Below are 23,921 nucleotides of genomic sequence, written 5' to 3'. Positions count from 1 at the left end.
GCCTACCTTTTCCGCTGATTGCGAGGTTCCAAAAAAGATGGGTATGAAAGCGAGCCAGATAATACACGTTGTGTACATTGTGAAGCCAATGGGCTTGGCCTCGTTGAAAGTCTCGGGCACCCCTCTCGTCTTGATGGCGTACACCGTGCACGTGACCATAAGGAGCATGCTGTAGCCGAGCAGGCAGATGAGCGACAGGTCCGAGATGTCGCACTTGAGCACGCCCCGTGCCAGGTCCGGGTTGGCCGTGCGCTGGTCCTCGTAGTCGATGATGGCCAGGGGTGACGGGTCCATGCCGAACCAGACGCACACCCCGAACAGCTGCACGCCGATCAGGCTGAAGGTGATGACGAGCTGAGACGCGGGGCTGATAAAGCGCGGCGCGCTCACCGACTTCTTGCCCTGCTCGAAGATGCGGTAGATGCGGTTGGTCTTGGTCAGCAGCGCCGAGTAGCTGATGCTCATGCCCAGGCCGAGGAAGATCCGTCGGAGGGAGCAGATGCCCACCTCTGGGGTGGAGATCATCAGGAAGGTGGTGGCGTAGCACAGGAAGATCCCCGTCAGCAGCACGTAGCTGAGCTCGCGGCCCGACGCCTTCACGATGGGCGTGTCGTTATAGCGCATGAAGGTGATCACCACGAAGAAGGTGGCCATGATGCCCAGGATGGCGATGAGCACGGGGATGACGGCCCACGGGGAGCCCCACTCCAGCTTGATGATGGGGATGGGCTGGCAAGCCGTGTGGTTCTCGTTGGGCCGCAGGTCGAAGCGGCACATCTTGCAGACGTGCGTATCGGCCAGGTACTGGTAGCCGTCACAGCGCTCGCAGTGCCAACAGCACGGCATGCCTTTCACCGACTTCTTGCGCTCGCCTGCGCGGCAGGGCTGGCTACAGATAGAGGTGGGGACCTCCCGTGAGCCTCCGGGCCACCGTATGTCTTTGACCTGGACAAGAACAAATACATTGTTCCTAAACGTGCTTCAAAATACAGTGCTATTGAATCTGAAGTATTTAGACAGATTTCGTTTCTGCATTCAAAAAGCTACAGTTTTGTTCACTTAATATGCATATTCAGACCCTCTAATCAAAACTGAAGGTCAGTACTTTAACATCAAAGTCGTTCCACTTTAATCACAAATCAGTAGGCTGCAGGGCACTCTCCAAATACACAAACCCAGTTCAACACTGAATGCATTTTGTAACCAACCAAAAAAAACTGTTTTTCATATAAAAAGAATTCATATTATTTGTTGAGGATGTTCAGTCATGAACAGTGGAGTTCTGTCAACAATCAGGCTCTTTGCTGTATAACTAAATAAACAAAAGTGATATTTGCTTGAGAACACATCTTTCCTGTGCGTGTCCAACTTACAGTTAAATGAAGTTGGTCTGTCCAATGCCCGATGACTTTGTATTCTTTAGTCTGGTTCTTTATCTGATACTGGAAGATCTCATAGCGACCAGGGGCGTCTCCATTCACATTGAAGACAACAGGAATACCAGCAATACCTAGAAAAATTAGGGAAAAGGAACGCTATCAATTTAAAGGAATATTCCTGATTGGACCACTGAATTGCATGACATGATTCAATCATTTGTTTCCATATTGCTGTTGACAATAAGGCCTTTTAAGGCCACATTTCACACCTGGAGGGCTGAAGCCAAAGCAATATCTTGATAATGCGAGCAAACATGACAGTCCATCATCTCTTCTCTTGCATCATTCTACAGGACACAGTTATGTGGTTCATATAGCAACAGAATTCTAGTATCTGATGTAGATTCATATTTTCCATATCCAGCACAATGGTAAATAATTAATCACTGATACATTTCGGTTGCGGAAAATTCTTTCCCTTTGATAAGGATTTGGACTCTCTTCCTTGCTGCTAATATGCAAAAGGAGTACCCTGGGACCTGAAGATGGGTCTTACTAAACTGTTGACAAGAGGAAGAGTTTAACGTCTACTACCTTTTGGGAGATACACAGGAGCCAACTGAAGTCTGGGGTGGAAAATAAGATATTGGGCTTAAACACGTTTTTTTTTGGTGTTTAATTTCTGCTTTATTACTATTTTATCAGTGCTAAGTCATGGAGAACACTTTGACCATAAAAGTGTTCCATTAGAGAATCTAATCATTAAATTGAATTATTTGGTAGGTTAATTGAATAGATACAAATATCAGCAAAATTCTGGGCTTGTCACATTGAAACTATTTTTGTTAATATGTCAAAATATGACTTGCCATTAAAGCAATTTGGTAGGAGGCTTTGACATTGTGTGAGAGCATGTTGGGAACTATAGGCCACATGTTCAGACAACGCACTGGTTCAGTGAAGCAACCTTGAACTTGTGCTCATTCTATTCCGCTGTCCCCTTAAAACCCTCTCTCTCTCTGTTTAAGGCCGATGTATTCAATGTGCCATACTATCCCATAATGCATTTGAGTATTAGGAAGACTAGGCAGCCGACCAAACAGCTGGAATACTGCAGATCCAGATAGGCATCAAGCAACCTTGAACGATGACTCCTACTCTAAGACTCACAGAAGGAGTCTCTCATCCCTCCCGTCTCCTTCTCTCTTTCTCTCTCTCTCTCTCTCTCCAACACTTTGACGGTGGTTCTAGCAAACACTCTTTAAATGTGGTTGTGTTGTGGCTCATGTGCCTGGCAACCTACACTCTAGCACTTCAAAGAAAGCGTATGTACTGGTTGGCTCTCTGATGTATTTCGGTGGCAGTATTGTGCACATGACAGGGAGAAAAACGTTCGCAGAGAAGCTGTCACAGAGATATTTCAGTTTGTTTAACCTCCAACTGCACTTTCCGATGCATTTTTCATCATCCCAGTACAGGGACTCCTGCTATGCATGTATACACAAAGTAAATTATGGGTATTACACTACATAATAGACAACAGTCACATAACATAAACGCATTTAAGAGAGCTAAATTGATCAATCTAAAGTAAGATGTATTTCCCTCTCTCTGTTTTAGCAGAATGTAATGGAAAAATTGCATTCTGTCATCATTGCAGTTCATAGCAGAGATATATAGATATAAAAACTATATCATAGGAAAGTCTACAGCTCAATCACTTCCTCTGAGATTCCTAATACAGTACGTCATGTTATGTTATCTATATTGAGATATGCGGGAACCCCGCAGCCATCAAAGTATATTTTTCATGAATAAAAAATGGGGACACTGATGGAAAATTAGCCACTTTCAAACTTTTTTGATTAAGTCTTATGCAGGAAATTGAACAGATATGGGGGTTTGAATTAAGACTGGATCGCTCCAGCTGTTAAGAATAATTAATTGACGACCACTTAAAACAAACTACTTACTTAGGAAGGCATGCTCAGGAGTTTTTGTATGGACAACATCATAGGCCTTCATTTCATTGATGCAATGTCAGCCATGCATGGCCTGAAGCTAATTTAATAACTTGAAATCAATTTGCTAATTTCATAACATGAGCAAAATCCTACCATAACGTAAACATGGGTGGGTCAGAGCAATGCTGGGGTTGGTGCGTGCACAGGCGTGGGAGTTTCATGTAGTTCCTTCAAAGCAATGCCACAGTGTAACTTCTAAAAAACCACAGATGACCAACTGTCACATAAAGTCAACCCCATGTTCCTCAAGACATTATAAAGCACTACAACTGTTGAACTTATTAATTTTTTCCATGTTGGGTATTAATGATCTGAATGTGTGCAAGGCACATGAGGGGGTATAGGGGTAGTGTGGCCCGGTTGCGCTGTTCGTTCCTGGATCTCGCCAAGAAGAACTGCTGGAGATATTTCCACGTGTATTATATCGGCCTCTAACTGGTCCCCACCTGGAGAAACAGCACAGATGTGCAAGTCCCCATCCCATTGCTTTCAAAGAGACAACAGTGCTGGTCTCCTTCCAGTATCCCCTTGCCCCCATGGTCAGAGTCAAGAGTAAGTTTAAGGATGCCCATAGGGTTACTGGGGGTCTTTGGTGTGATATGATGTACTGTACACACTTCTGATTGTGTGTGTTCCCTGGTCACAAGCATATTGCAAAGGCTTTCTTTCCAATGATGTTCAAGTGATCTGTGATGCTAATTGCAAGTGTTTGCTAACTTTCCTGGCTCTACACATGACTGCAGCTATGGCAGCTTAATATTGAGTTGTTAAACGGCAGGTCTGTGATTGAGCGAGTATTTGGCCTATTAAGCGGCAGGTGGCAAATGGTAAGTGGCACTTGACAGGTAAAGTGGCACATTACAATACAGTCCTCTGGAAGTCAGAGCTTCTGTGGCATGTTGTGTTATATCGTGGATAGCAAAACATTTTAGAGGACACATTATTTAAACACAATCAATAAACTAAAGCAAAATTAATATGTAAATAACACAAAAAACAAGTGACACAAATGTTTACACAAGCAAATAAAAGGCCTATACAGGCTATACAGATATTATCTTCTTTATTCAGTTGAAATTGAAAAACATATAAAAAAAACATTAAAGAACATATTTTGCTCACCTTTATACTTTTTGCTTACTGCATATCTTTAAAAAAATCTTTTTAAGAAAGCTTCCCAACTTGATACTGTTTGATTTTGTGTTTAAGATATTTAAGCTATGTTTTCTTATTTTGAAGATGATGACTGGGAGGACTATTTTTGCTCTGTATGGTTGGGAAATGACTGAAGTAATGTGAACCTAATAGGCTACTAAAAAAGAATGTCCATTAAATATTTGTACTAAAATGAAATGGAGCTGTGTCTGTGTTGTGTTGAGTTTAGGAGGACTACAAGGCATGCTATAGTCTGAGGAATGACAGATCAGATGAGATGCTAAAGTTGTATCTGAGACATGACACATAGGCTATGTGTAGGCTAGCCTAACAACTTATGGTAGGCCTATGTGGCAATCAGACTTCAAATAAATCACACGCTCACAAATTTAAATGCTGGCTAGCGTTAGCTTTTTGCCCCATAGAATAGGCTTTTACCATTACATTTAGCACATTATTACCCATCTCTGCGAGGTGGAAGCAGATAACAGATTAGTTGTTTCTTTTATAAGTATATTTTGATCAATTGTTCTTTCCTTTATGTATGGTAAAACAAAAAAATACAAACCACACATTAACTACATAGACAAGTTTATATTTAAATAAATGTCTTCTAGCATCTCAAAAATGATTAAATGTCGGCCATAGACCTGCATAAGAATGTTCAAAATGTGAAGTTTGCTCTATTGCAGCACAATCTCTGAGCATTATGTGAATGTTAAGAAGGTATGGAATAGGTATCTCCGCCTGTTCTCACTACACAAAGTCCATCTGAAATTAGGGCTCAATGTTTGAAGCACTGCAAAGCTGAAACTGAACAGAACATTTTCATTACAACCTGGATGGGAGAGGGGGATATTCCATCTGGGACAAACTAACAAACTCAACTCCTTGAAGCATTACATTCCATGAACCATTACATTCCATATAAGCCTAGAAAGCCATGGTTCCCACCCAGCTCCCCAGCCTATCACCATCTTAAAAAGTGCGTCTTTTCAATGTTTTTGAGGCATCTATAACAATGATTTGCGTAGGGGAGAGGATTTCCTTCAGGATATGATGCAAATTCCAGCTTAAAAAAAGCAGAGAAATGCTGTGTTTCTGCCTTCAAAAAGCAGATTAACCTATAGAAACACTGAGTTTCTGTCTTCAAAAAAGCAGATTAACCTATAGAAACACAGTTTCTGCCTTCCTACACAGTCGTATACACACAGGGCTTTGTGACAGCTGGCAGCAGTGGCTGGGGCAATCTGCACATTTGCAAATTGGACACACCGTGGCACAATCAGTAAAGGTGGGACTGCAGGGGATAGAGGTAGTCTGAACAAGCTGTTCTGAGAATGAGGTTGGGATTTTATCCCATTTAAGTTGTCCTGACAACCTTAAGTTTTCAGCCCATAGCTGTTCAAAACTCCTCCCTTGATCACAAATGTTTAATTCACATTACACAGTGAATAGAGACTGAGCTGGATTTTCATAGATGCTCTCAAATTTGTAAATATGCAAAGCAGGGTGCCCTCTTAACAGCACATAGAGAGAACTTTTGTCAGTATCCTTGCTGATTGGTAAAGTTTGGGGGCGACAAAACCATGTGCATGAACCACGAGACCAAGGAGTACTGTGTGGTTTTATTTTCATTAGTGGTAACACAGGTTGTGTATGAGGAGGCAGTCAAAGATGGTGTTTGCTAGTGTAGCGGGCTTAATGATTCCACTAGCCATTAATTAAGTGCTAATAATTACTATTACTTTAGTATTTCATTTTTGTTGAAATTGTTTCTAATGGATTGTAACATGCAGGTGGTTTGTTAAGCTTCTGCATTGCTGTTGTGAGAGACTCTGAGTGATCCCAGCATGTGGTAGAAGGGTTATTAGGGAACTGAATGTGTTCCAGATTAGAACTATGTGTTTCATGCCTCCCCTTTGTGCCCAGTGTTAGTGTGTGTTTGAATGTTAGCGGTGTTATCTGTGTCATAGAACATTTAATGTCTGTGTGTGTAAGACCCTGTGTTAGTTAGCATATCTGTGCACTGCCAACGTCTTTGTTATTTCAAAGGCAAGGAAAGCTTATTTAGCACATTTCAGAGAAAGTGAGAAGAGAAAAGAATAATTGAAAGAAAAGTATAAAGATCATCAAATAGAGTATAAATGTTTTTAAAAGAAAGTAATGAAACAAAAAATAAATAATATAATTTAGTCCATGAAGTAGAATAAAAACATAGTGGAGGTAGCCCCAACTAGGTGTTTATCTCTGCCCCATCATACCATAATCAATCATAAGCACATGAAAAAAGAAATGAAGACTAACAGAAACAGGCACAAGTTGAGTGTGTTCGTGTGTTTGTGTGTTTGTGTGTTCTTGGGTTATGACACAAATAACATTGAACCAAAATATGATTTTATGTAAGCAATTTAAATTATCTGTGCCCCCAGAATAGATTCAAATTGTCAATGTAATTCAGACCTTTTAGGCTGCCATGTGTTGAGACTGAGCGGTTGGAAAATTATAGTTCCTCGGGGCAGGAAGAGGAATAACTGATAAACTTTTGAGCTGTCAGCTTCCCGAGTGTATAAACATAGACCTAACATCTGTCTTATTCAGTGTGAATCTATATCAGTGTCTTCTTTCTTGTTGCTCTGAAAATGAAAGGCTTGCTGCTCAAAGATGATTACAAGTTGTCTTCTTTGAAGAACCCACTGACGCTACATTGGTGTCAGAAATGCCGAAGATGACAATTCTACAAAGAATCGAAGAGCTCATCGACCAGCTGGAGCGGGAGGGGGCACGGCCATGTACCCAATAAAGCTGTGTTCCTGGCGTCCAGGTTGATCTCGTTCTGGAAGATAAGGCACCGCAGGTCCTGAAGAGGTCCTCTTCATCCAGCAGTGCGGGCCAGTTGGCCAGCCATTGAAGGGACACTGCGGTGTCGGTTTGGCCAGCAGACGCACAGAGACAGAGTGAGTGGAGCACGTCCTGCGGTCCCCTGGCATGAAGAACCGGGATGCCAGGCCTGACCCAAGAGAAAGTAAGGGGGAGGACGTGACCAGACAAATAACCTCTACACTCCTTCAGCGAATCTGGCCAGGACCACAGAGAGCGACGGGGCAGTCTACAGAGGGGTGCTACCACCGTGGGGAGCCAGCAACATCACTTGTGTGATGCATTTCATAGTGTGCATTTTCTTTATATATCAATATCAATCGTTAATATGTTGTAAAATCACATATTTGATTATGCTTATTTTAAATGTGTCTTGTTAGTTGTTAACTACATTGTTAAATACACAAAATTCTAATAATTCTGACATTTAAATTTGCAATACTTGTATGTACTTCTTATATTAAAAAATATTTTGTGAATATCCCTTATTTTGACTGCAATGAAGAAACATCCTTTAAAAGGAGGCTTGAGAACTACAAATTATATACAATTGTTAAAAAAAACTGTCAGAAAAAAAATAAATACTGTCTTTTGAAAGGTTTAAATCAAAATAGATCATAATGTCTTATGCATTTAGGCCAGTCAACTCTGACCAGAACCACAACAAGTGTAATCATGAAGGGAAGAGACTACGTTAGTTTTTGGTAGGTAAACCTCATAAACTGGCAACTGAGTGTATGTGTGTTTGTTTATAGTGTGCTTAACACAATTATGTCACAATATCCTGTGCACTGCATTTATTCCCATCTTTGATCCGTGTGGTTACTGTTAGTGACACTTTACTACTGCTGAGCAACAACACTTCGCATTTGCAGATCACATACTAAAACTCTTTCTGTCTCTCTTTCTCTCTCTCTTTATTTTTCTCTTCCTCTTTTTTTCTCTCTCTTTCTCTCCCTCTCATGCTTCAGCATTTCATAACAGCATTGCTAAGCATATTAATAACTGATGACACAGCTATGGCATAAACATACATGAATCATTGCTGTTCCGCCCCAACTGTGTCCGAACAGCAGGAAGGACGGGAGGAATGAATATTTAAAGAGCACACAATCATATTGCCTGTTTTCACCTGCAAATGAAATGGAGATTGCTACTAAAGGGACTAGCGGGGGTGGCGGTATAGGGGTCATAGAGTTTTGAGTTCTTTGAAAACGCAGGGCTTCCCTTTGATTAGACATAAATGTAATACCTCATGAGGTTGTACTTGGTGCAGGCTGGGTCCAAACAGAATACTTTATGGCCCATTGCCGTCCTAACCAAGTTTATTTGGAGGAAATGCCTGCCTTCTATTCCAGACATAGTTTGAAATCTACTCAAGTAATACTCCCACAGAACAACTGAAACACTCTGATTAAATTCTACCTGCAGTGAGCAGGTAAGTAAGAACAGCAGGACAGCAGTATTTCAGAATAACTGGATCAGTGTGTGTGTCTTCCATAGTGGCAAAGAAAGCACTGGGAGAAGTAATGGGGCATTGAATAGCAATCTGTTGTGAAGCTTATGGTAGCCTCTAATGTGGCCCAAACATCATTGTGGTTTAAGCATATGGGTGAAGTACACATAGAATGATCTTTAGACCAACGGGGAGGGGGGTCTCTCATTGCTTTAGGCACTATTACTTCTCTCTGCTTTGAAGCATGAAATGGAGTGAGGTTGTCAAGACACTTAAATGTTACTCTATGGGCATCTATAGGAAACTAAGGGGACTGGTTTGAAAGTCACACTCACTCATAAAAATTGTTTTAAAATGAAGCCCTATTTTGACGGCGAAAAGTAGCTGGCGGACACAGCAGTGCATGTGCTCTGCTGTACAAAAAGGGACACACTTCAGAGCTAGCGGTAAAGCCATTAAGTGGACAGAGCCTGGCCAAAGTTAATTATTGAAAGGTTTGATTAAAGCCAAGTAATAGCCTGTGAAAAAAAGAAAATGTTTTGCTCACTTATATTCCATGACAAGCTAACGTTATTTTTTTTTCTAGATCAATATAACCCATCACATGTACATTCTGTGTAATGCACCACTTTTCCAATGAAGGGATTCATATATTTTTTCCAGATAGATAAATCAGACTGGGGCAGTGATGGTCGGTGATTGGTGCATTCCCTGGCAGAGAAGAATATTTCACCACACCTATATTCAAAATCTTTGCCTTGGCAGGGAGTTTAATTTATCGCCAGAGTTAAGACAACCCAACCTGGCAGAATAAGCCATTTTAAGTCAAGTTACTAAAAGTGTGTGACATGAAAATATTATCTCAGAAATGTTGTGACTGATTTCTTTAAACTTAAATGTCTCATTCCACTGTTGCAATTTCTTCTTCCCCCGTCACTAGTTATATGTATAATATGTATATGTAGATTAAAAAACACATCCATCCACAGGGAAATCTCAAGTCTGAAATTACATCAGCAGCCAATTCATTCAGCACAAATTAATCTAAAATACATTCTGGCACACCCGCCATGCCACTGTATGAAAATATAGCGTAGCTTATTCTGCTAAAAACTCAATTCTAGATGTTACCTTTTTTGTTTTCTTATTCCGGTTCAAAAGCTCCTCTGACAATGTGAACCCCCTATTTAAATGCAGATGAGTTCTGTAGAATGAAGACCGGCATGCTGGTTGATAACTGTTTGTTTACAAGCTATGTGTTCTGCCTTCCCTTTAACGCTCTATAAGGGGATTTATGAGGGAAGAGCTTTTTTTCCCACACTCTCCTCCCTAGAAAGGAGGGAAAAAAATTCCCTCAGAATCTCCACCGCTTCCTACCTGTGAAGTTGACCTTGCGGATGTATTTAAGAAGCGCGGTGCCGTTAATGGTTTCCATGGCTGGGCAGAGGCCCACTCGTCCTGGGCACAGCTCCTTGTGCATGTTGTGCAGGGCATGAGCCGTGGCGTAGACGGCATCGATCACAAACTGCACCTTGCCCTCTTGCTCGTAATTAGAGTCTTTCCCGATCCGTTCATGATCTGAAACAAGCCCGCACACACACACACACACACACACACACACACACACACACACACCAAGGACACACAGTCAATTAAAATTTCAATTTGCAGTGCCATAGTCTTTCGGTTACAACCTCAGCTTCATTTTCCATGTACGTTAGAGCCTCAGTTCAATTTGTCATGTACATTAATTCTCACATATCAATCTAAACATATGCATATGGATGAGCACATTGGAAAATGATGAAAATAAAGCAAAATAGCATTTGGCATGGCAGTGATTACTCCATTTTCATCCAATACATCCTCTCCTCCATACGAACTTAATTCATTTGAAAGTTTTCAAAACTCTGTCTAGTGCCAATTATTGGTCATTGCTAATTAGTCCTCTTCAGACATGATAGAGATTATTATTGGAATTCATAACCTGGCTCTTTGTGGCTTTCACGGCTGTGCTGCTCAATCCATGATTGGTAGCTGTGGAGTGTAATTCAGCAGGACTTTATATTGTCTGTCACCGTGCCTTGATGGAGCATATCAGTGCATGCATAAATACAGCAATTACACTGGCGCTAGGGATAGACTGATGGGGAAAAATGAATCAAAGGATACAACCTTCAGTTCTGAGACCTTGACCACATAAAATGATTTGTGTTAATCAAGGACAGCTGACACGTTAAAGTGATCTTTGAAGGAGAGGGAAATGAAAAGAGACAGTACTGCTTGTTCTGTGGTGTCATAGCAGGCACATACAAATCAAAGTAGGTCCTTGTTCAGAGTTTCAGAGCATGGCAGTAGCCTTCATTATTTGAGGCAGTGTGATGGTGTGACAGTCAGCAGTAAACACATCAACTGACCAGCAGAACGGACAAGCTGTTAATGTTAATGAGTACAGATGACAGTTTGTGAAAAGCGGGCTTTAATTGTTCAAAACGTAACATTGGACTGAAATTTGACACATTTCCAAAGAACATTGTGAATAATACATTTGCTGCAAATCCCCTTTGTTGCATAATGGCACACAGTGTTGACGACAAGGTGAATCAAAAATGTAATTTAGAAATACCATTAAACAGACTTGCATTGCTGTTGCGAAGTAGTGTTTATCATACATTTGGCTAGACTGGAGACATAGACATTTCCATGTGGAGAGGTTAATTTCATCCACAAATGTGTACCTTCACTATAAACTGACCAACGTGAACTCAAACCACATGAGAATAGCTTATTTGTGACTTAATTTGAGCAATCACAAAAGCAGGAATCTTCTTCTCAGAGGCAAAGACCCTTGATATTCTGTGGTGAATACAACGTTTAGAATTCTAAGTAGGTGGCAATGGCCACTGGCAACAGACTGATGGGAAAGCAACAAAGATTAAAGCTGATTTACACATTGAATATGAATGGCTTTTAACGCTGCTGTGTTGGAAGACTGTGAAACAAACAGTCCAGTGTCTTTGTATCATACTCAGGAGTTACTTCATATTGCAGCAGGTGGATTTTTAAAATGTGCTGAATAAATTGATGGCAAAATGAAGCAAAGTGAACACATATTTTGACAAAAATACTCCCTGATATATCTACATAATAGTCTGTATTTGGTTTCATAAGTAATTAGAGTTGCCACACAAACAAATATTGAAAAGTATCCTGCTTATTGCACAGAAATGAGTATGTCAATATCTTGTTATCTCATCATCATACACGCACACAGAGAGACAGACAGTTATCAGATAATACTAATTACGTTCGTAATCATTTGCTTTAGATGAAGGTCTCTACCGAATGAATACAAATAAGCATTAGTAAGCTTACATAAGTAAATGTATAAATGGGAAATGCAAATAGCATTACACACATAGACATTCAATACATTTAAGTTGTTCAAACATTATGGCAGTTTTTAATCCATTTTGAACTTTAACTACAACTCCGGGACTGGAAGACTTCTATGACCTGGTGATGAAGTGAGATCAGATTAGAACAGTGAAGTGAGCTGAAATGGACCTAGCCGACGGAGATGTCAGAGTGCATTAAAAGTAAATGGTAAAACCTTTAAAAAAAATGGTGTTCCTGTCAGGAACTCGGGTCCACTGAATAAAATGACAGCAGTTTTGCTTTTTGATTTAGTTGGAGAAATGTAATTGGCATTCAGCTTTTGAGACTGGTAAGGAAGCACAAAAGGAGGTAGAGTTGTGTATAATAACTTAAACAAAAAAGAGATTTTCTTCCACCATATGATCAGTGTATGCATAGAAATGATGCGCCCCAAGACAGACCCTTGATAGACCCCACAGGTAACAGTGGTACAAGAACAACAGAAGTTGAGCAAAGCTGTCTGCTGACCACTGCATCCTGTATACCAGCCCTACTCTAAGGATATTGTATGTGTGCAATATTAGTCAGAATAAATATTACTATACACTGTTACCATCATATAGTACAGCATTATTAGTCAGTAATGCTGAAGGTGGCACTTGAGGTGGATAGTTGTAGGTGAACAGAAAGCTGAATAAATACTCTTTGCCTTTATGTAAAGCTAATGAAGCATTTTCTTGTCTCATCAGCACAGCTAAATGTGAAATAATAGTGTATGTTTTTGTTGGTGGTTATTAGAGTTTCTATCAAATTAGGATATGTTAAAACTGTGCATTTCACTTCACAGAGAAAGCAGTGATAGATTGAGCCCTGAATATGAAATGTATTGTGACTATAATTTTGTGCCATAGGCAATCCAATTACCGCGTCATTCTGGACACACAGACATTACAGTTATGTATTTGGAACACACTCACTCACTCACTCACCCATACAAACACACACACTCACACAGAGAGAGAAAGAGAGAAAGAAAAAGCAAGAGAGAGAGAGAGAGAGAGAGAGAGGACTCTGCAGTGCAATTCTGTGAAAGACAGCTTTCTTGTATTGCCGGATTAGAAGGCAAATAGGTGAACACAAGCCTCTGGATTTTCCGGGCTGTCCAACAAACAACCTTATAGGCCCATGTAATTACAACAATCCTACGTGTGACAGTAATGATTAAGAAGCTTTTTGCTTACAAAAGCACTGGACTATTGCCAAAATGCTCCAACTTTGACACCGCTGCCAGTTTTCCTGCATCACCATGAAATTCAGGGGCAGAACAGCCTATTACAGCAATGTTTGGTTGGTCAAAGTTTCGAATAAATTGTGTTGTGTGTAAACACAGTGACATAAATTTAAAATAATATTATCACAATCATCCTGTATAGTGACAGGACAGCCATTTAGCTCAACATATATCACTGTAACTATTTTTGTGGGTATAGTATAACAATATCTATAACATTGATTCATCTTTACATCTCTATCTACATTACATTTGCCCATGATCGATATATCAGCTGTATTGCCTGGCTCAGACGGGGCGTTGGTTCCGCCAACGTTGACGGATCCCAATTCACACTAATGGGGTGATGTCATCCGTTGCTGCCCTGAATTGTGGTTTGTTGCGTTCTGCTGCGGTGTGCTGCTTGTGCCGAAAGTTAGCCTATCAAATCGCATTGATGCAAACACCTTTATAAAAAAGAAACCCAATAACACATGTTGGGAGACCATTCTATGCTAGATGTGCTCCATGTGGCTAGGCGATTTTCTGTCACATCAACAACGAGAACTGGACTGTGTGATATTAGCCTTTGTTCCAGTTAACAGATAAGTTAGCACACAGCCAAGCTATAGGCCAATTTCTGTTGCAGCCTAAGAAGCTATTGCTAGAGGAACTACCATTAGTACCTGTTGTTTGTGATAGATGTTTATGGCGCATAGACTGGCTGATGACAGGACTTCATCCAATATAACCAGTTTTACGACACATACACATGTTGTGAATCCATGTTTGCGTTGAGCAGCATACATCAGTTTTGACAAGATGGCCAGTATCAAGACTCAAACGGTGTCTTCATTTTGCAATACTAACGTAATCAACACATTATTGCATCTTTCACTGGAACTGCAGCGTAGCATGTTTACATAACTAACATAACCAAAACACTGGTGCATCCTCAACTGGATCACCATCAGTCTATCATGACCACTCTGAAACATTTGTATCAAATCACCTTGAGACAATGTTGTTGTTGTGGCGCTATTTAAATTAAATTGAATTTAATTGAATATCTTTCCTTTCTAATTCTGTTCAGGTGTGGCAGATTTAAATGGTAAGTGAAAGCCTGTTTCCTGTTCACTTTGTCATGTAAAAGATGGCAAAAGTCTGGCCACAGAGAGACTAAATTATGGGATGTTGTTAAATATAAATACAATTACAGCTTTTGCGGAGAGAAATGAAGATAGAAAAGAAAGATTAGAGTAATAAAGATAGAGAAGAAAGCAATTATGTGCATCCTGTTGTGCTGTGGAGAAGCAGATATAGATGATGGCAAAAACCCTCATTGATTCAAAGAGGTGCAAGCAAGCTAGGGAAAGTTGCAGTTGAAAAGATGACTCAGAACCAGTGTGGTATTTAATCTGGTGGTTTCCAAGGGTAAATAGACCTACTCATTTTTGGCTTTTAGAAAAACTAGTCCCCTGCAGTGCAACCTGAATGGTGATTCATTTTGAACATGCTATTATTTGATTGTTGGAAATGCCAGACATAGCTTTTGAATTACTAAAGGAAGGAAAACAGGAAAACATAATTATAACACTGACAAACACACTAAAATCATCCATAATACTATACGTAAACAGTTAATAACACCATGTATACACACACATAGACCAACATACACACTCATAGATACACATACACACACACATAAAATACACACATATATTCACAGAAACTACCTTAGAAAAGGGTTCCTTCCAGAATTGTCTCAGCTAGCATGTCACAGCTCACAAAAGACTATATAAGGCATTACAACAACAGCCAGAGATTCTTACTATTTTAAAAGCTACAATTAGTAAAACATCATGTATTGAATACATTCAAAGAAAATTAGCATTGGTACAGTTTACTGTACCCAAACACTTTATGGCAAGGTAACTCTAATTTAATAACATGCCATTTCAAATCTTTCAATGCTCCTGTGTGTATACAGTATAATTCTAAATATGCACTTATAGATATCTATACAGCTGTCTTCTTACAACATCATTCATGGAATTACCTTACAGGCTTGGACTTAAATATACAATGTGGTTCAGTGCAATCAGCTAATTTCCATGTTTAGAGAGATTCCTACCTACGGGCATCCTGAGGAAGGGGCTTCGATGATGAAAGTAGATGTAAGCATAACAGGAACTACCTTGTCACATTTGCACATCAGTAACTGTGCCATCATAAATCATCCAGGTCTGCCTTTGGAAGTCGTTTACTGGGTGTTTTCATCATTTAAACTCTATAATGTCTATGTCTCTATGGCGATTCCCCTGGCGATTTCACAAGTTTGGCCACTTGCAAAGAAATGTGTGATCTATAATTGTAATGGTAGGTGTATATTAACAGTGAGAAACAGAATATCAACAAAAAAAAAATGCAGAAAAATGCATTTTATAACATTTATGACTTTGTTTGCATTTGATGCAAAAAAATAAGTATTTCAACCCCTAGCAAAACTGACTGCCAAAAATGACTTAGTACTTGGTGGAATAACCCTTGTTGGCACAGATGTCAGACGTTTCTTGTAGTTGGTCACCAGGTTTACACACATCTCAGGAGGGATTTTGGTCCACTCCTCTTTGCAGATCCTCTCCAAATCTTTAAGGTTGCGTTTTCAATGGGAGGGAATGAGGGAATGAGGTTCAAGCCCAATATTCCACGTTACATAGCCCCATCCATAGTCCCCTTGATGCTGTGGAGCCGTCCTGTACCCTTGCAATGGCAATTGCAATGGCAAACTTCAGATGGCCCTGTACATGCGCTTCCTTGAGCAGGGGGACCTTGCGAGTGCTGCAGTACTTCAAAAAAATTACGGCGTGGTGTGCTGCCAATGGTTTTCTTAGTGACTGTGGTCCCAGCTGCATTGAGATTATTCACAAGCTCCCCTTGTGTAGTTCTGGGGTTATTCTGCACCTTTCGAATGATCACTGATAACGCACGAGGGGATATCTTGCATGGAGCCCCAGACCTAGAGCAAATAACATTTGTTTGGTGTTGCTTCCATTTACGAATAATCGCACCAATAGTTGTCTGCTTCTCACCAAGCTGCTTGCCAATGGTTTTGTAGCCCATTCCAGCCTTTTGCAGGTCTACAATCTTATCTCTGACGTCCTTGGACAACTCTTTGGTCTTGCCCATGGTGGTGAGGTTGAAGGTGTGAAGCATGATTCTTTGGACAGGTTTCTTTTATAAACGTCACCAGTTGAGATCAGGTGTACCTTGTTAGACCTAATGAGGACTAATCTGTGTGCTTCTTGGGCACATAACTGGTCACTGTGAGCCAGAATTCTTGCTGTTTGCTTGGGGGTTCAAATACTTATTTTTTGCATCAAATGCAAATAAAGTCATAAATGTTATAAAATGCAGTTTTCTGATTTTTTTTGTTTATATTCTGTTTCTCACTGTTAAAATACACCTACCAATACAATTCTAGATCACACATTTCTTTGCAAGTGGCTAAACATGCGCAATCGGTAGGGGCTCAAATACTTATTTTCCCCACTGTAAATAGGTCACATGTCTCTATATTATTGTTTTACAGTGTTAGATTACATCTGTACTTACACTGAACCTGTGCTTTTTGAATTCCTTTTGGAATTACTTGAAGAATTTCTAAGCAAAATGCCATCCCATGGTTTAACTGGAGTGCAAGTGAGAGAAATATGTAAATGAATAGCCATACATTATTGAGCTTCAATTTGTAGAATGAAATAGTAGTAGTTAGTAGATTGACATTTGTGGTGGTGTTCACATTGCATGAAAGGCATCCTAGCTTTATCCATTCCCTCAAGTGGGCTTAGTATAAAAGTCCCAATCTAACATGAAAGGGCATCACAGTGAAGTATATTGGAGAGGTAACACAGCCTGTCCGAATTGGCTTTGATCTCTAAGATTGCTTCCTGTCTCCATGGCAAATTAAGATATGGCCTTATTTGACTGAAAAAAAGAGCAAGAACAAACAAATCTCAGTTTTTATAATCCCAATACCGCCTGAACCTTTAGGTGTGTCAATACCAACAGTTATCTCTTTAAATACTTACAGACACCTACACCCATTGCATATCCACATACTGCCAATATTTTTTGTTGTTGTTGTTGTTCTATAGATCTGTGAAGATGTCGTCAATGCCTCGCCACAGCCAGTGTGCTGCTACCACCCACCTCTCCGCACATTGTCTTTCCTGATGACTCACACTCCAAAAGGCCCTGTGTTTGTGAGTCAGTCAGATTTCCTTCAAGCCTCATTGAAACACCTCATGAACTGACATCAGAGCTGCATTATCAGCCTCGCCAGCCTCCCACCCCCTCTGTTGCCTCATCCCCCGTACACTGCCCTCAACATAAAAGTCTTTTTCAATTCAACTCAATCCAGTCAATTTTAGGCTTAAGAGCAGCTGTGGGGAGGATGTGTTCATCCTTGAACCATTGTCCTGTAGTTCTGACTCAAATGCAAAGCTTTACACTTTAGCCCTTATGAATCCATGTGCATCAGCTAAAACCATGTCAAATTTAAAATGGACAAATAAGCACATCCAGTAAATCCAGAAGGCTTCAGAATTGTCATATTTCTTCCGGATATGGTGACAGTTATGGCTATGTGCACTGTGATCAACAGCATTGGAGAATCACATAACATGCATCAAGTCTTCCCTGAGTTGCTCTGTTTGTGCTGTGAATGCTTGGCTTACTACTGCTGGAGCGTGTATAATCCAAAGCCCTTGGACCACTGACACACCATAATGGTGGTAATCAGAAACTCAAATCGCACAGCAGGATGCAAACGTGCACGGAGAACAGATACAGTTACATTTGTGGTCCAATTTGTTGATCGGGTCATGTAGATGTGCATTGACAGCACACAATATACAAGCTTGTTTATCCATCCACGTTGATTAGGCCATGATTATGTCCTTTGTTCAGTGCTCCTAACAGGAACGGGTGAACAAAACAAGCAGCAGGGTTATTCTGCCTTACATCCAGCTAAACATTATTTTTTGTTGATGAAGTTGTGTCTGTTGACCCTAGTCGTGACTGTTTCCACCCTTTCTTGCTTATGCTACTATACTCTTCGATGTCAGAATAAAAGAAAATAAATAATAATAATATTAACGCACCAAGGGGGAAATAATATTAGGCACCATGACTATCATAAATTGCCAGTAAGCAGCTTGCTTATTGCTTTATTTATTCAGTTAACCAAATAATATGACAGAGTGATTATTAGACACCATGAATTCCTATGACTGCTTCCATTCTGAAGGAGTTCTGAAATTCTGTTGTCTATGAAGTTTTAATCAAATTACTGATCAAACAGCAGTTTGAAAACCTATTGTAATGAGTCCAGTGTGTATGTTTCACAGTCCCAAGGGGATGGGTTGAATAATTCAGCTCTTGTCTCCAAGATTTCTAGGCTTTAAATGAGCTTAGTGGGTTTTGGACTTGTCTACCGAAACATTGACTGGATCCTTTAAAGTTTTAGCAAAGACAGGGATAAATAACTGAGCGGTGACCAGAGGATTAAGACTGAGTTTGGCTCACTAGTTGGCAGCATAAACACAATGGCAAGAGTCAGGCATCTCTGGTATGCTATTGCATTTAGTGTAGTCGCATACACAAGCTAAAGTCTCCTTTTAGGAAGTTTTGTGACAGTGTCATTTCTGTCATGAGAATCGGATTTAATCCCTCCCTTGCTCTTAAGACAGCACTTCCCTTGAAAAAAAACTATTTCTTAAGTAAACTTATTTTTTTGCTCTTTACTCAGACAAACAGTACGTTGGATTTACTCGGTGATGGTTGATTGTCTTGCTTTTTGTTACGATGTTTAACAATGAACATAAAAAAATTGTATTTTCAGCAAAAAAAAAGTACACCCATTAGTGTTATTATTTGTGCAAATGTCTTAAAGACGACCTATTATGCTCATTTTCAGTGTCCATAATTATATTTTTTGGGGTCTCCTAGAATAGGTTTGCACACATTGTTTTGCTTTTACTACACATCTCCATATACCCTCCGTCTGAAACACTCTCTTAGAGCTCCTCTCTAAACCCCCCTTGCCCGATGAGTCCAATGTGATCTGATTGGTCAGCTAGGAGGGCAATAAGGATTGTGTCACAAGACTGCGTCATCTTCAAACAAGAGAAAAGGGCTGGAATTTCAGACCTTTCAGGCAGTTGAAAAAAGTGGTTTCTATAGGAGAGAGTTACTCTCTCTGGTTTGTATTTTGGGCTTTGTAACTGCAGATCATCTACAAGCACTAGAACATTTTAAAGAAGGGAAATAACGGAAAAGCATAATAGGTCCTCTTTAAGTTATTAACTAATAAGTTCCAACACATATAATTGAAGACTGCTTTATTTATTTATAAACCACTCTAGGAAACATTGAGGCTGGAATATCAATCAAATTGGAGTTATCAATGCAAAAGACTGGAGAAGACTGGAGTATTTAATTTCCCTGCGTGCAAACAATAAAGGACATCTTGTCTTGGAGCTTAAGGATATCTTGATTTAATTCAAACATAACATCTCTCATCTATGCATTGATGTGATCCATTGGGACTATGATAGATCTGAAATACATACAGTATGTGTATGTGAGTGTATGTGTGTGTGTGTGTGTTTATGTATTTCCTGTCTTGGCTGATTTGTGCAGATTCATAATTAAGCAGTTTGTGTAAATAAATACATCTACTCATTAAGGAACAGCAAACCATGTCACGTTGTAGGTTATCAACCAAGTCTAAAGAATTTACAAGTGGGTGCGATGTGAATGAGATGGGACATCGCTGTGCTGTGTAAAGCTGCTGGTCACAGGTCTACTGCAGCACACACATCTCTCATGGCCAAGGTCCTTGGTCAGAAAAGCGAGGTGTGAACCTCCTTATTCACACAAAATCTCCCTAGTTCTTCCTTAAAACTTGAATATGCTTCATTCAAATAAAATGACAAATACTGAATGGTCACAACTAGATCCCCTAGAATTAAGTAGATGTGATCAATCAGGTTGTCCAGAACTCCTTGCGATTAGAGCAAGACAACCCGCATGCGAGGGCCCATTGATTGAGGGGTCTCTGGGCTTGGGTGTGCTGATTAGATTCACCGTTGATTAAGTTCTCAAGGGCTGTAATGGTTTGCAGCGTTTGATTGCAATTGTGCTGCTGTAGATTGAACCAGAATGAGCACAAAGAGTACAAAGCCTGCATGTGGGTTTCTTTGCTCACAACAGTGAGGGCCTGTGCGCGCGCACACACACACACACACACACACTCATGAAAAATACAAACACAGGACAGTGCGCAAAACCATTGATGTGTTCAAGACCATCAGTTTTATATTGTAATGTCTATGTGCCACTGGAAGGAACATTAAGAAAGATCATATCATACTTATAAGATCATGCATACAGTACTGTATATCCTCCTATCCAGTGGCAGCTGGTGCATACGATGATTTTCTAACAACAAAAAGGTATAAAACTGATTGTGTCTGTGCTAGCAGCCAACTCAACAAAATTAGCATTATGCTCTAAAGTGAAGCCTACCTTTAATGTTATGTGGAACTGACATTTATTGTGAGGATATGACTAACAATTAAACAGTTGTAAATTATTTGAATTATGAGGTTTGGAGTGAAGTGTTTTAGGAGCGTAACTTTATTACTTTATCAAAACAATGTTACTTGTTACATTTGATTAGGCTAATGCTTTATAGTTCTGTTTCTGAATGTTTTCAACTGAAACTTCCAAATTTGTACAGGTCCTGTTTTAACCATTTCAATTCTCTCTATCTGTTAATTTGTCACGCCATAATAATGTGTCTTCACTAATCACTGTATCACCACCATGTTACTCACATTGTTGACATCACTGCTGTCGTTATCAGCCAGCTGTGCTTGAGCTGTGTTCATGACTATGGCAGTATCATAAGCGTCATCAGTGCGGGTGTGTCAGTGTCTCGGATATGGGCAGCTGTGGTACATGATGGAAATTGTGTGTTACCTTAGATCATTTCTCCCTGAACTTCTCATCCTGCCCTTTCCTCTTTCTTTTCTCACTGCCACTTAAAATCGCTTCACGCTTAACTTTGCAACCACACACATCACCACACGAAAAATTGTCCGTGACAGAAACGTCACGTGACCTGGAATAATTTGTTCGATGGTGGAATTAAGATACATTTTAGGCTGATACTGAAAATAAAATAATAGTTTTTCATGCTTATTATGAAATGTCATTATTTTGCAATGACAAGTGATTTATTTTAATTAGCAAAAAAATAAAAAATATTGGAAAAAATCGGAAATACGACGTGGCCCCCCTGGTGGCCGAGGCCCTGGGCAACTGCCCGGGTTGCCCGTTCGTCCGCGCCGCCCCTGTACCTAGATTGCATTAGCTAGCTTAGCATTGCATTCTCTTCATGTAACTAGGTAGCCAGCTAGCCAGTATACGCTACCACACCTAACAGTTAACTTGCAAAACAAGCGTAGCTTACCAAATTCAGAAGTCTGCATAAAATATTGAGTTTTTATGGCTGCACAGTAAATGATGAGAAAAACAACGCCTGAATGGCTGAGTGCGCTGTCTGTCATACATAATGCCATATGCAGCGCACAATCTTCCTCTCACCGACCTGAAGCTGAACCAGATGGACGGCGAGGGAAAGGAAGGTGATGTCTCGTGTTCTCCTTTAGAGAACCGAGGTTACAGATGTAACCCAACGTTCTTTTTTAGTTAAAGCACTTCAATGTCACCTTATGTAGGGTGACCAGATTTGAGTTTGTGAAAAAGAGGACACTTCGTCGCGGGGGCGGGTCGTGTGTAGCATCATTTTCACAAGCAGATGACCCCGCCCCCTCCCCCGCAAAGAAGTTTTTACATCTTTTTCACATGCACATCATGTGCTGTTGTAAACAATGCAACTAGTGGAGGCGGCAAGGTGACCAGTGCTCGCGCAACAAGGTGGATGGGAGATACCCTTTCCAAAACTTGTAAGGTCATAATAACTAGTTTGTGAAAGACCCAGAGAAACACAAATATCCAACAAAGCAAAATCCCAGACGATTCTGGAATCCCTGGCGGGCGCATTTTTTAGGTGTCGAAAAGAGGACATGTCCGGGTAAAAGAGGACATCTGGTCACCATACCTTATGGGATATGTATACCACCGCGCCTCAGTTGACACTACCGTAAGTGGCAACCCGGGTTTGTAATTAGACTGTGCTCAGACTGTGCTCAGCATTATCAATTAAAGGACTGTCCTGCCAAGAGGCCGGCATTACAGAATGGGCTACAGGTGTACTCATTATGTCCAAAATAATAGAAATGGGCAAAGGTATTCCCTGAAGCCCAGCTAGCTGCCCGGCACATGTCATGAACACAAACTCCTTTACATATGGCCCACGATGTTGCCATACTCCGAGTGGAGTGTGCATGCAGCCCATATGTCAGACATCGCTTCAACAATCCAGTGTGTTAATATCTGCTGCGAGGAGCGCGGCCCAGGGCCTGTGCTCCAAAACATCCAAACAGCTGCTCAGTCTTGCGACTACAGAGAGTAAGATTAGTGACACGACACAGAGCCCTCACTGGGCACAAAGTTTGAAGCCTCCGCACTTCCTTTGAAGAGATTGGAGGAACATCAATAACAGGCAACTCGATAACCCTGAGTTCTAAATCTGAGGTATTTATCATCATCACCAGATCATGCGTCCAGATAAGAATTGAGACCTAGGGTCTGGCAACAACGTAAGGATCCCTACAGAAATACACCTGTGTCTTTTGACCTTAATAACTTTAAAGAAACTGTAGAAAATGACTGTTTGTACAGTCAGTGTTTTACCTCTCTTCTTCCAGTCTCTGACGTAGCACCCCATTGAGTGCCTGTAGTCGATTTTGCCTACCATGTGGTGCTGGAGAGGGCGTTTAAAGGAGAGTGCCTCCCTTCGATAACCAACTAAACAGATGGAGGTGGATCTCTGTCAGGGTCCTTTCCATGTCGACAGACCCTTATAGTTACATTGATGAGTCAGTGGCTTAAACAAGTGCTTTACTTTGACAGGCATGCTTGCTCCATAGAATGTCATTGTATAGATTTGTTGCAGTTGCCAGTTTTAGTGTTCTTAACTCCATACTGGACCAATTTCAATCCCCTAATACAAATTTGGACCCAAAAAGATTGAAAACCAAAGCACAGGTTGAAAATTCCTGAAGTTCCTGAAGTTCCCCTTTAACTAAAACCTGCCGTGATCCTGTCCCTTTGTGAAAGCTTCCAATCAGCATTCAGAGATGCCCCGTTTCCAGGTATGACAAAAACTACTTTCAAATCAA

The 23,921-nt window shown here is 40.5% G+C and overlaps 1 protein-coding gene across 1 annotated transcript in view; it reads right to left on the bottom strand.

Moving 5' to 3' along the window:
• LOC308377510 (metabotropic glutamate receptor 4-like) overlaps positions 1-23,921 on the bottom strand; it is a gene marked incomplete at both ends in the record, with an annotated part of 143,737 nt that overhangs the window by 9,423 nt on the left and 110,393 nt on the right. The window contains 3 exons of the mRNA XM_080854198.1: positions 7-945; positions 1,374-1,510; positions 10,272-10,472. Of these exons, the coding sequence (XP_080710324.1) occupies positions 7-945; positions 1,374-1,510; positions 10,272-10,472 (1,277 nt within the window). The remainder of the gene's footprint in view (positions 1-6; positions 946-1,373; positions 1,511-10,271; positions 10,473-23,921) is intronic.

This window comes from Sprattus sprattus (assembly GCF_963457725.1).
Source record: "Sprattus sprattus genome assembly, chromosome: 16".
Lineage (NCBI taxonomy): Eukaryota > Metazoa > Chordata > Actinopteri > Clupeiformes > Clupeidae > Sprattus > Sprattus sprattus.
Note: the sequence above shows the minus strand (reverse complement) of the source record. Positions and strands in the feature narration are given on the sequence as shown.